Raw genomic sequence first — 12,894 nt, 5'->3', positions numbered from 1 at the left:
GCTTTTCTTTTTGTTTGTTTTTAGGATGGAGTTTCACTACGTTACTTAGGCTGCCTTAAACTAGGCACAGACAATGCTCCTGCATCGGCCTCCAGAATAGTTCAACTACAGGCATGTATCACTGCATCTGGCTTTTTCTTTATACTGGATACAGCTCTGACTGTCCTGTAACTCACTCTGTAGACCAGGCTGGCCTCCAACTCGGTTCCACCTGCTTCTACCTTTGAGCGCTAGGATTAAAGGCATGCGCTACAACGCTTGGGGCAAATTTTCTCATACTATTATTTTATGTGTGTGTCTACATCAGTGTGTGCTACATGTGCCCATGGAAGTCAGAAGAGGGCATCAGGTGCCCCGGATCCACAGTCACAGGTGGTTATGAGGTTATTGGTTCTGCGAGCCGCAAGCGTTCTGAACTGCTGAGCTATACTCTAGCCCTACTTTGTTGCTTTTTTGTAATAGCCCTAATTCTTCTTTCCAGTAGCTAACTACCTTCCGAGGTACTTTATAACACAGAATAAACGTAGCTCACAAGTTACCGTTTAATTCAAACACCATGAACCTTGCACTACTCACCAGAATGGTAAAGATCTTAAGGGCAAGCTGGGCGGTGGTGGCGCACAGCTTTAATCCCAGCACTCGGGAGGCAGAAGCAGGCGGATCTCTGTGAGATTGAGGCCAGCCTGGTCTACAAGAGCTAGTTCCAGGCAGGCTCCAAAACTACAGAGAAACCCTGTCTCAAAAAAAAAAAATCAAAACAAAACCCAGAAATGGGAAATGAGAGATTCTGCCTAGACTATTTCCGAAGACAATGGAACACTTGAGTAGAGCAGAAGCATATCTCAAACATGCCAAGCTAGGTGTGTTGGCGATGTGAGCCCATAAGTATTATACAGTAAAAGTACAGCTGACAGACCACTAGACAGAGCTTCGGGAACACCTGCCTTTTGGACAGTCACTATCAATTCTGTAAAAATCTTGTGAAATCATGTTTCTCCCATCCATAATGGGATTCATTCCCAAAATACCCCAGCAGTGTATAAATCATTCGTTGAGATAACTTCTTTCTTACAACTGTATACTTTCTCCCACACTATGGTGCCCTGGTGTGAACATTCACTCAGCCAAACCTTTGTTCTCAAAGTCAAATCTACATGAAGCTAAACTCCCACAATTACCCTTATTGACAGGACTCACTGATAAGAAAGGAGCCCCAAGCAGGAGGCACTGAGCAGAGTCTGCTCTCACTGATAAACAGGTCTGGGTGGCCCAGAATTCTCTAGCAGCAGACTCAGGAAGGTATAATCTACTGGTCTTTGCTCTAACCTAACAAGCTACTAATATTCTGTATTTCCCCTTCACCTTGGTTTCAGTTAATGTAAGATTAACCCAGGAAATTAACTGTTTATGCCTTTACCTCTAGAAATACAGGGAAAAGGCTTGAGTTGCTAAACCAGCCCCAGAGAAAGAAATTCCCTCTCATCTGGGTGCTGGCAGGCACCCCACGAGAGCTAGAAGCTCCATCTCCAAAGAAATTCCTTTTAACTCAGCTAGCTAGACACTAATGCAATCAAGTACTTTTGCCTTCCTCGCAGGCCCGCAGGTTTACTACAGTTACCTATGCTGTGTGCCCCGCTGCTGGGGAAGAAGCTGCAGGGCTTAGAGAACGCAACAGCGCTGCTGCATTTTTCTACAATTATTAATCACAAACTTCTAGCTTAACTAATCACACTTAAGAAATGTAGTTACTGCATGAAAACTTCTTAGAATTTTGTACTAATCCTTAATTAATCCTCCTGGTATCTGCCAGAGAGCTTCACAGCCACACACCCCCCCCCCCCCCGAGAGGCAATGCGCCTGCCTCCTTTACCTATTTTTGTGATTCTGTGAAATGCATGCTTGTTAACTGTCTGTGTGGGTACATAAAAGGGAAACCATGTGGGATGAGTAGAATAGCAAAAGACGGAGAGAGCATTGGAGAGAGCATAGGAAGAATAATGAGACATGATAAAGACTTATTAAGCTAATTTATTTCGTTTAGATATCTGAGGAGATATCTCAGCCAGTTTTCACCTGCTATAGCAATCCTTTAGTGGGGCTTGATCCCAACATAAACCCCGATATGGTATGTGCCTGTAATCCCTCAAGAAACCCTTCAAAAGCATAAAGAAAACCAATACTGGCTCGGCTCTGGTGGCGTGACTGTGGGAGAGCAGGCAGGCTGATCAACTCAATACCCCCCAGGCCCAGTTCCAGGGCTTTGAGTTGGTTCACCCCAGCTGCTGGAGTAAGTGAGCGGCTGACCTCCGGATCCTCATGACTCAAGGCAACAGCGGATCTCTGAGTCTCTATTAGGGTTCAGTATTGATGCTGTAGCAGAAGCCAGAGGCCTTGAACTAACCTAACACCTCATTGCAATGAACACTTGCAAGTAAAGCTGTTTGGGAAAAAGGCTGTACTGCGTTCACCACAGCTTGGACGCCACTAGGATAAACTACCGGGCGCGTGGTGAAGATGAGGGAAAGCTGGAGGAGCACACGGGACATGCACAGACACTGTGGTGATGGGGTCACTGCCCGGAGGGGTCAACAGGCGTTTTGATTTCTCTTTCTTCTTTCTTTCCTTTTCTAAAAATTTTTAAAAGATTTATCTATTATGTATACAGTGTCTTACCTACACACACCAGAAGAGGGCACCAGATCTCATCACAGATGGTTTTAAGTTACCATGTGGTTGCTGGGAATTGAACTCAGGACTGCTGGAAAAAGCAGCCAGTGCTCTTAACCTGAGCCATCTCTCCAGCCCTTACATTATTTTTTATTTACTTTTGGGAGGCTACAAGGGTGGAGGGGAGATATGGAAGGACTGAGAAATTAGTACGGTTGGGATATATGATGTGAAAATAACCAAAGATTAAAAAAAATTGTTATAAAAATTTTTAAATAAATAAATAAGCTGGGTGGTAGTGGCGCACACCTTTAATCTCAGCCAGATCTCTGTGAACTCAAGGCCAGCATGGTCTACAAGAGCTAGTTCCAGGACAGGCTCCAAAGCTACAGAGAAACCCTGTCTCGAAAAACCAATAGATGGATGGATGGATGGATAGATGGATAGATAGACAGACAGATAGATGAAAATATAAATAAAATGAAAACCAGTACTTACTCCTTTTTTCCTTTTTCTTAAATTTTCCTTTTTTCTTCCCATGGTCTTTCTCATCATCCGACACTGTATCAGGAGGCTCATGGAGGATGTCATGAGGAGGCGAGGGCTCACCCGTCCGGTACAATCCAGGAAATTTTGTAGGGCTGATCTCCTCAGAGCTGGGGGTTCGAGTCAGCCCGCTGCCATGCTCTGCCCTGCGGTGTTCACTGGGGCTGCTGGTGGGGGGCAGGAAGCACTCGGTCATGCTGACGCCCTGACAAGAAAGGGAAGCGGTCTTCTCTGTTACCTATCCATCTGTCACACCTGCGTGGAGAAAGCATGCAGTCAGCACACTACCGTGGACACCCCGCCGAATCCTGCACTAACGGGTACCCCCGACTAGTCCCACACGGTCCTCTCTACGCGTCATCTACTTCGGTTCTCAGAGCTCAGGCACAGATGAAAACCAGAGCCGCCACAACTGAGACACAGGTGCCTGTAATTCCAGCAGTCAGAAGCTGAGCTACAAGTCTGAGGCCAACTTGAACACAGTAAATTCCAAGATATTTTGGGCTACAGAGTGAGACCCTGTCTCAAACAAAGGAATAATAATAATGAGTCCCTTTTAAAAGTAACTTATCTCTGGGTATAGTGATGCACACCTTTTATCCCAGCATTTAGGAGGCTGAGGCACGCAGATCTGAGTTTGAGGCCAATCTAGTCTATATAGTAAGTGCCAGTACAGCCAGGGTTATATGAAGACTGTCTTTTTTTTCTTAAAAAAAAAAAAAGCAAGCTGGGCGGTGGTGGCGCACACCTTTAATCCCAGCACTCGGGAGGCAGAGGCAGGCGGATCTCTGTGAGTTCGAGACCAGCCTGGTCTACAGAGCTAGTTCCAGGACAGGCTCCAAAGCCACAGAGAAACCCTGCCTCGAAAAAAAAAAGTAATTAATTAAATAAATTTTAAAATTTTTAAAATAACTCATCAATATAAAGGGCTTCATTTTAATAGATATTCAACATAAAACCTTATTTTTAAACTGTGCTCATCAAAAAGAAATTACAAAAGTCATATAACTATAACAAGAACAGTTCATACATGTCATATCATTATTATTTACAACGGCTAAAATAATGTTTAATGGCCCACATAAGAGCTCACTAACTATAATTCTGTGTGTGTGTAATCAGATGGTTCATGTGTGGGAATAACTAGTCTATTTTGTATGACAGCTACACGGAAGATACAAAGCAGCTTCATTTCATCATGCCTGCCCAGGAAGTGTTTCACTACAATAAACAAGCATAAGAGGTGTTCCAGTTGGTTGCTTCTCCTTTTCAGACAGAGTATACACAAAGTTCTGTGTTCAAAAGCTACTTAGAAGCTGAGGTGCGCACCTGTAACCCTAATCCTCAGAAATGAGAGCCAAGTAGATTCCAAGGCTAAGACCAGCCTGGACTACAGAAAAGCAAGTTCAAGGCCAGACCAGGCCGTACAGCTACACACTGTCCTTAAAAGAAAACATTTTTTTTTCAAGACCAGAGTCTTACTACATAGCCCTGGTTGGTGTGTAACTTGTTATGTAGATCTGGCTGGCCTTGACCTCACAGAGATCCTGCAGGGTGTGCACCACCACGCCTGGCTTGCCTGCTTTCATTTTGTTTTTAAGACAGCCTCATGTAGCCCAGGCTGGCTTCAAACTCTTTATGTGGCCATGAATAACCCTGAACTTCTAACCTTCCTGCCTCTACCTCCATAGTGCTGGGGTCACAGGCATGGGCCACCAGACAGATCTGGCTCTTGGTAATTTTTATTGTACACAAATTAAACCTCAATAAAGCTTTATGAAAAAAAGGCAATCATCAGTAGCCCTTCCCAGCACTAGTAAGCCACTCTATCCACTACTCACAGGCCCCCACAATTTGAATACACCTATTTGAATTATATATTCATGTATCTGTCTGCCTTCCTTGCTAATACAATCCAAAGCATCCAAATATTCAAATGACTATTTAATAAACTATTATTTGTTCCCAACATGTGTACTGCTGATAAAATGAAGCCACAAACCTTGCCCTTAGTTTTCAATTACAATCCAGAAAAAAATAAAAAGGTGGGGGGGGGGTCCTTTACAGGAGTTCCTTAGTTCCTTTGGGAATTCATATAGTTAATACAGTTAGCACATCCTCCGGGGAAATTAGTGGCTTTCGGTTTACAAACAGAAAAACTAAGGCTCAGAGAGCTTAAAAATCACACAACTAAATAAAGATAAAACCCTACTTTCCACATCACCGCCCTCATGCATATTTACAAAAGTCAGTATGAGAGGGGAAAAAAAAAAAGGAGCACATGGGACTTAGGGAGCAAACTCCAGGTCAACCAATTAATGAAGCACAAATGTACTGAGCACAGCCCAAGGGCAGAAAGACCTGCAGAGAACGCCGGGTTTGTTTAAGATTGCTTATTTGCAGTTTACCCATATGAGAAAGCGTCCATGCACGTACATGAAATGCATGCAGTCCCCATGGAGGAGGAAGAGTCCATCAGATCCCTGGAACTGGGGTTACAAGCAACTATGAATTACCCAGTGCGGGTGCTGGAAACCAAACCTGGGTCGTCTGCAAGAGTAGCAAGTGCTCTTAACCACTGAGCCATCTCTCCAGTCCCAAACCAAACCAGATTCTGACAAGTCAGCCTCTTGTGCTCCCAAAGCATTTTAAAAACTAACTACATTTTCATATAATCCTGACTTACTATGATTTTTATTAAATTTCCATACTAAATTGGCAAAAATAAGAATTTTGTTCATAAAACAATTATCTTGCAAAACTGGCCCAAAGAATACTTTATTTATACTATGGACTGAATGTGTCTCCCCCAATCCCACATAGAAATTTGAATCTTCAAGGACTGAAGAGCTCAGAGTTCACCTTTCTTTCACTACAGAACACAGCAAGCAGGCCCAAGACACTGATCTTAGGCTACCCAGCCTCCAAAGCAATGAGTAGAACCAGTTTTGAATTCTGTTAAAGCACTATGATAAGACATCCTGAGTTGAATATAGATGGAAAGAGCTGGAGTTTGGGGCAGATATGAAGAACTGTGGGAGTCAAATATGAGGAAGAACAATGTGTTAGACCAGAAGGGTGCTACAGCAAATTGGAATTGCATAGGTGAGTAGAAGAGAAAGAATTCAAATGGTATATATGCCGTAAGTTTAAGTATAAATATCCAAAGACAAGATAATAAATATCAAATCCCAGGAATTCCTATTTGTAATGCAAAAGGAAATCTGGCATTTTTCTCAATTTGAATAAAGAGTTTATACGTATTCCTACTAGTAATAACTAAAATTTCTAGATAGTAGATTTAAAAGAGAGAGAGAGAGAGAGAGAGAGAGAGAGAGAGAGAGAGAGAGAGAGAGAGGGAAGAGGAGTACGAGGAGGAGGAGAAGACAGGCTAGTTAAGAACCTAAAGACAAATGAGACTTGGGGTGAGTTTCCCAAGCTTTTGTTCCTTCTTCCACCCTCCTCCCCGTGGTGAGCACTCTTTCTCTCTCTGGGAGGGGGGGTGTGTGTGTACACACACGCGCGCACCCACGCACTGTAGATACAAGAGGGCCCATCCCACTGTGGGTGGTTCCACCCTGTGCAGATGGTCCTGGATTGCATAAGAAAGCAGGCAGAACAAGCCACAGGGAGCAGGCCGGTAAGCAGTGTTCCTCCATGGCCTCTGCATTAGCTGCTGCTTTCAGGTTCCTGACTTCCTACAATAATGGATGATTACTGGAAGTGTAAACTGAAATAAACAAACCCTTTCTTCCCCCAAGCTGCTGTGGTCATGGTATTTTGTGCAGCAATAAAAACTCTAAGACACCACAGTGTAACAATTTGAGGTAAATCAACTTTATAGAACAAGTCTGTCTCATGATTGCAAGGAATTTGGTACTGTTTTCTTAGGCCTGCTGTGAGGCTGTACATCCTGTTAGAGAAGATGTCGGGGCAAAGACACTCACTGGTCACATGGCCAGAAATCAGCAAAAAGATAGGAAGTAGCTGCGGCCCTACTACCCCTTTGGACAACGTGAGTTCAATGACCCAACTTCTCACTGCACCCCATCTTTTAAGCATCTTAACAACTCCCAAATAATGCCAACCTAGGGACCAACCCTTAAGGAAATGGGTTTCTGAGAACCCTCAAAAAATCTAAATCATAGCATAATCTAAAAGAACTTGCTGAGTTGTACAGTTCACTAACAAAAGTATACCAGTGATCAATAAATTCAAGGAATAAAGCTCTGTATCTCTAACCATCCAAGAAATAAATGAAAAGTAAAATATCTTAAGCTATCATAGTCATCATTTAGAAAGGATAATATTTAAAGAAATGGCAATTCCCAATACTGGTGTGGACTCGGGGCACCCAGAAGTCTAAATATTGATGGTGGAATGTGTTTGCCAGTACCCCAGTCAACATACCTTCCCACATGATCCAACAATTCCATTCATGAACATCCACCCAAGAGAATTAGAAACAAAAAGACAGAAATGACCAGAGTAGATACTGTTAGCCAGGCACGGTGGTGTACATACAACTTTAATCCCAGCACTTGGGAGACAAAGGAGGAGGATATCTGTGAGTCTGGGGACAGCCTGGTCTACAGGAGTTCTAGGACAGTCAAGACTACACAGAGAAACCCTGTCACGAAAAACAAAAACAAATAAACAGCAGTTAAAACTAGAAACACTACAAGAAACTTTGAACACTGACATCCTAGCTAACAGATTCTAGTCTGATCTCTGAGGGGTCAGTCTGAACCAGACATTGAAAACAGCAATGTTTTGAGGTAAATATGAAACATATTATCTTGAACACAATCCTGAAGATTATCTCACTGCATTGATGCAAATACTCCAAAAATGAAAGAAAAACAGAGAACGCTCTGTTCCTAAGTATTTCAGATAAATAACACCCTATGGATTTCACTATTACTTCTCAATCTTTCCACTAACGCCCAGTGTAGGATCAACCTGTATTTATGATAGGCTCTAAAAACAAGCTGCCATCTAGGTCCCATGAGGAGGAGCTGTGTGAACAGGAACGTGAGAGAACATTCTGTTCAGAGAGGCATATGAACTAGACATCTGTTCAAAGTTATCAAAATGATGTATTTCACTGAATATAAACTGTAAAGAAGAAATAAAAAGACCATAGGTATTTGATGAGTTATTAAAAAGATGGCTCTTCCCTTCCAAAGGGCAGCATTCTACACCACTCTCACTTAGAACAGGTGTGTCGATTTCCAGTGAGTCTAAAATGAAGTCCCATGCTGGTTCATGTGACAGGACAAACTCTCTCCAGAGAGACCTGAGCTCACAATTATCAGACAAATGTTTAAGAACATTTCTCCAAAGAAGCACGGCACATACTCCTTCAAGTGGTTTCTCTGCTCCTGTACCAATTAATCAGCACAAAAGACAAGACTCGCCCACTCATGCAAACAGAGAGCAATATAAATACAGGACAAAAAATTAAGATTACTAAATTTAAATCTCCTGTCATGAGCTTCCAAAATCAAACCTACCGATTCACTAAACACCGTTCAAACATTAAAAGCGTATTCTAGAAAACCTGTAACTGCTTGGCCTGGTGGCACACACCTTTAATGCCAGTACTCAGAAGGGAGAAGCAGGAATAACTCTGAATTTGAGGCCAACCTGGTCTACAGAGTGAGTTTCAGGACAGCCAGGGCTACACAGAGAAACCCTGTCTCAGAAAAAAAAATCACACAAAAACAAAAGAAAAACCAACAGCTTACTCAGCCAATTATAAGTTAAATTCAGTCTTTTGTAATGTCCGTATTAATAAGATTTCCTTTTATAAATGAGTGGGTGTGTTTGTGAGAGCAAGAGAGAGAGATAGCAACTGAGAGATCTAGGAGAGAGAAAAAGAGAGCAGGCCAAAGGCATCAGCTCCCCTAGAGCTAGAATTATGGGGAGCTCTGAGGCCCCTGACAGAGGTATTGAGAACCCAGATCAGGTCCTCTGCAGGAGCAGCAAGTGTTCTGAACCACTAAGGCATCTCTCCTGCCCACTTTTTCTCGTTTTATGGTTCTTAAAAATAATCTATGGAACTGGAACAATGGCTCAGAGGTTAAGAACACTGACTGCTCTTCCAGAGGACCTAAGTTCAATTCCCAACAACCACGTGGTAGCTTACAACCATCTGTAATGAGATTTGATGCCCTCTTCTGGCATGCAGGCATACATACAGACAGAATACTCTGTGTGTGTATTAAAATAAATCTTAAAAATAATAATGTATAAATTAGAAGTCTTTAACCTAACCTACCAAGGATCCAAGTATCTAAATATTGGAGGCCTTGTATACTGAACATTAACTAACATGAAACATGAACCTAACGTTTCAGAGGTTTTTTTTTTTTTGGTTTTTTAAAACAGGGATTCTCTGTAGTTTTGGAGCCTGTCCTGGAACTCGCTCTGTAGACCAGGCTGGCTTTGAACTCACAAAGATCCACCTGCCTCTGCCTCCCAAGTGCTTTGATAAAAGGCATGCTCCACTACCGCCGGCCTATATTTCAGAGTATTATTGTAGTACTTTTTGTGAGGATCTGTGGGTTTGGTTGCTGCTTTTCTGAGACAGAATCTTGTTCTGTGGCCCACACTGGCCTGAAGGACAGGCTGGTCTTCATTCCTGCCAATCAACCTGCCGAAACCTCAGATCACCTGCTCAGGAATGTCTGTCTTATAAGCAGTGTTTGTTAAATAATTCATTCTTGTTTTGCAAATAAAGAGGACCGTCCCAGAACAAGACAGTCCAAACTGTAAGGTCACTAAGTGTCTCAAACAACATGCATGCATGCACACACGCACACCCACAAGCATTTCATGAAATTTATGAGCACAGAGTTTAAAAAAAAAAAAACAGGTCCAACCTAACAGACACTGCAGCTTAGGGACATTAAAGTCGTATCTTACAATGGTGGGCCATTCCCAAGTCATTCAGGGATGCGGGCCAAACAAAGCTCCTGTTTTCAAGCAGGACCCCAAGAACCTGCTTCCGACATGTGCTTCTCAAGAAGCCACAAACCCAGAGCACTGACTGAGCAGGAGGAAAACTGGTGATGGAGGCAGCAGGCAAAGCAGTCTGAAACCACCTAGTCCAGACACAGGAGAACATGAGCTGACATGTGAAGAAACCGCGGGGGCTGTGGGATAACCGTGCCCTAAGGACAGAGCAAAGGAAGCAGACGACAGAACCATCACCTCAAGAGAAAGAAAGAGGAGGAAACAAAACTCGAGCCACTACTTGACTGTACTACGGAGTAACTGTCTAGCTATCACGAGGATGAGTGCAGACATAACCAAACATGGGGCTATGCCACAGTAGAGGACCGAAAGCACGGAACCGGAGCAAAGGTGCCAGAGACAGACATCTCCATCTGCTGCAGAGTCCGCCAGATATCTTCAAAACCGGTGTCTCAAGAAATAGCGGTTTAAGAGATGACCACGGTACTGCACACCTGTAATTCCCAGCACTGAGGAGATGAGGGCATCAAGGCAGTTTTGTACATAGCAACCTTGCTAAAAGGAAGGGAGGGAGGGAGGGAGGGAGGGAGGGAGGGAGGGAGGGAGGGAGGGAGGGAGGGAGGGAGGAACTTAAATATATTGAGACAGAAAAATAATTCCAAAAGAAATACCTGAAAGAAAAATGCTACAACTGAGAGGGTTCAAGATTGGGGCAGAAACAGTGTTGATTCTGTGTTCGAGTCCCCAGATGCCCAGGCTGACCCTGCTAGATGTCATGTAACTGACATGTAAGTTGTACTCACAGCTAAAACTGTGCAGAAAGGATACAAACAAAACAGCAATGTAAAGGTGAGCCGGGCGAAAGTCAGAGGAAACCAGGCCCGGGCTGCCCAGGAGACTTCAGTCACGCATCACACTGGCCAGGCTCTATTCCTCCTTCAAGGGGCACTCAGAGACCCAGCACCCAAGGTCGTCCAGCGAACACTTGGTCCCAGGAACTTCGGAGCACCTCCTCCTCCTCCTACATAGGCCTTTGTCTTGCTTGTGGTGTCTAGGTGCAGTGCACCACTCTGGACACCAGGGAATGTTTCATCCGAGGACCTGGAGTGGACACGCGTGTCTCCAGCTTTCCAGCTGGCCTAAGGTTGGTCTGAGGTCTGCTGCAGTAGCTCCCTACAGAAGCACACATCACTTCCTAGCTATCCTGCCTAATTACTTGGATTCAACTTAAAAACTTAATAAAATCCACGTTCACAAAAGAAAAAAGTCATAAATCTTTTAAAATATGTGAAACGCACTCTAGAATATAAACACTATCTGTTAACCTTGAAATGAGTCGACGGATTTCGGTCCAGCCGCTGTTGTCAAAGTTCACACAGTAAACACATCGTTCCTCCACCACCATCGATGTTCCAGGTGAAGGTGGTCATGGTCTGGTTCTGTGGGTCCACAATAGAGTCCTCCAGGATGTACACCGAGAGAGCAACGTTGGCAGGAAAAAGTCGCTCTGCCCAACATGGCATCCTGTTGGTCTTGGTCAGGAGTCTCCGAGACAGAAGCTTCTGGTCAGGGGTCACCTCCCGGTGTACTATGTCTTCCGTTAAGACATGTTTGCTATAGGGATTCGGGTACCGTTGCCAGAAGGCAGCGAACACTTGGTCCCAGGAACTTCGGAGCACGCTCTGGCCCAGGAAATAGTTCACCATCGTCCCGACCCAGACGGGCTCAGCACCCGTGCAGCATCAGGGTGAAGAGCCTGGGGGTGGGAGGCACGTGGCTCAGCGGACGCCGGCCAGGCTCGTAGCTCAGTCACCACCGTGCCGCGCCCAAGTCCCTACGGCCACCATGAGGGACTATAAGACTGCCCATTTATATATTTATATATAGAGAAACTTTTCCCTTTCTCCAAAGAAAGCCTTTTGGTCTTTACCTAACTAGCATTTTGGTTTTGTTTGCAGGCGGAAGCCCAGTGTGGGTTTTTCGAGGATCCTCTTTGGTGCTGGCAGCAATTTGCAGTGCTGCAGGTGCTCCCTTCCTGCAGGCAGTAGCTGCAATTATCAGGGTGCCGTTGGTTTCTCCTGTGAGTTTTCAACATCTAATATCCGGACTCTTAGCATTAAAGCTTTCACATAAACACTGGCCGTGTGTGCTTCTTTAGATTTTAGCTGCTTCTTAAGGTTAATTTTACACTGACAGCAGTGTTCTAAGGTGACTTAATTTATCCATTTTCTGCCCATTAGTCCTTTGCTGTTAATAAGGAAGACAGTGTAATGGCACCTGTTGTAATTTTGGAATATCACATGACTTGCTTTAGGCATGTTATTTCACTCTGCCTCGGGATGCTAGGAACCTGTGTGGGAAACAACATGTGGGGACTCTTTAATTAAGAGTTTACTTGTTTGGATAAGCACCTAGGGGTAGGGAAATTTAGTGTAAGATTAAGGCTGATGATTTACAAGGAAATTATGGACTATTAAGAATTATGAATTACTCCTCCTGTAAATGGGTTGTCATATGCCTTACACGTGTTCATGGGAGGCTCTTGCTGCTGCTCAGTCTAGAGGATTATTTCTAATTTGGCCTTGCCCGGTTCAAAAGCAATGTGACCAAGACGATGAAGGGCTTTGAGCACATCTTGGCCAAGCTACAAGGGGAGGCTCCTTCCAGAACACTCGTTGAGACAGCCAAAGAGGCCAAAGA

General features: G+C 44.0%; 1 protein-coding gene and 1 pseudogene across 2 annotated transcripts in view; both read right to left on the bottom strand.

The window, feature by feature from the left end:
• The window catches only part of Ralbp1 (ralA binding protein 1), a 36,591-nt gene that overhangs the window by 13,346 nt on the left and 10,351 nt on the right, over positions 1 to 12,894 (bottom strand). For both annotated transcript variants that reach the window (XM_075951453.1, XM_075951452.1), the window contains exon 2: positions 3,166 to 3,468. In XM_075951453.1, coding sequence (XP_075807568.1) covers positions 3,166 to 3,409 — 244 coding nt within the window. In that variant the 5' untranslated portion in view covers positions 3,410 to 3,468. The remainder of the gene's footprint in view (positions 1 to 3,165; positions 3,469 to 12,894) is intronic.
• LOC142837187 (PRELI domain-containing protein 1, mitochondrial pseudogene) lies at positions 11,133 to 12,042 on the bottom strand (annotated as a pseudogene).

This window comes from Microtus pennsylvanicus, chromosome 17, assembly GCF_037038515.1.
Source record: "Microtus pennsylvanicus isolate mMicPen1 chromosome 17, mMicPen1.hap1, whole genome shotgun sequence".
NCBI classification, from domain to species: domain Eukaryota; kingdom Metazoa; phylum Chordata; class Mammalia; order Rodentia; family Cricetidae; genus Microtus; species Microtus pennsylvanicus.
Note: the sequence above shows the minus strand (reverse complement) of the source record. Positions and strands in the feature narration are given on the sequence as shown.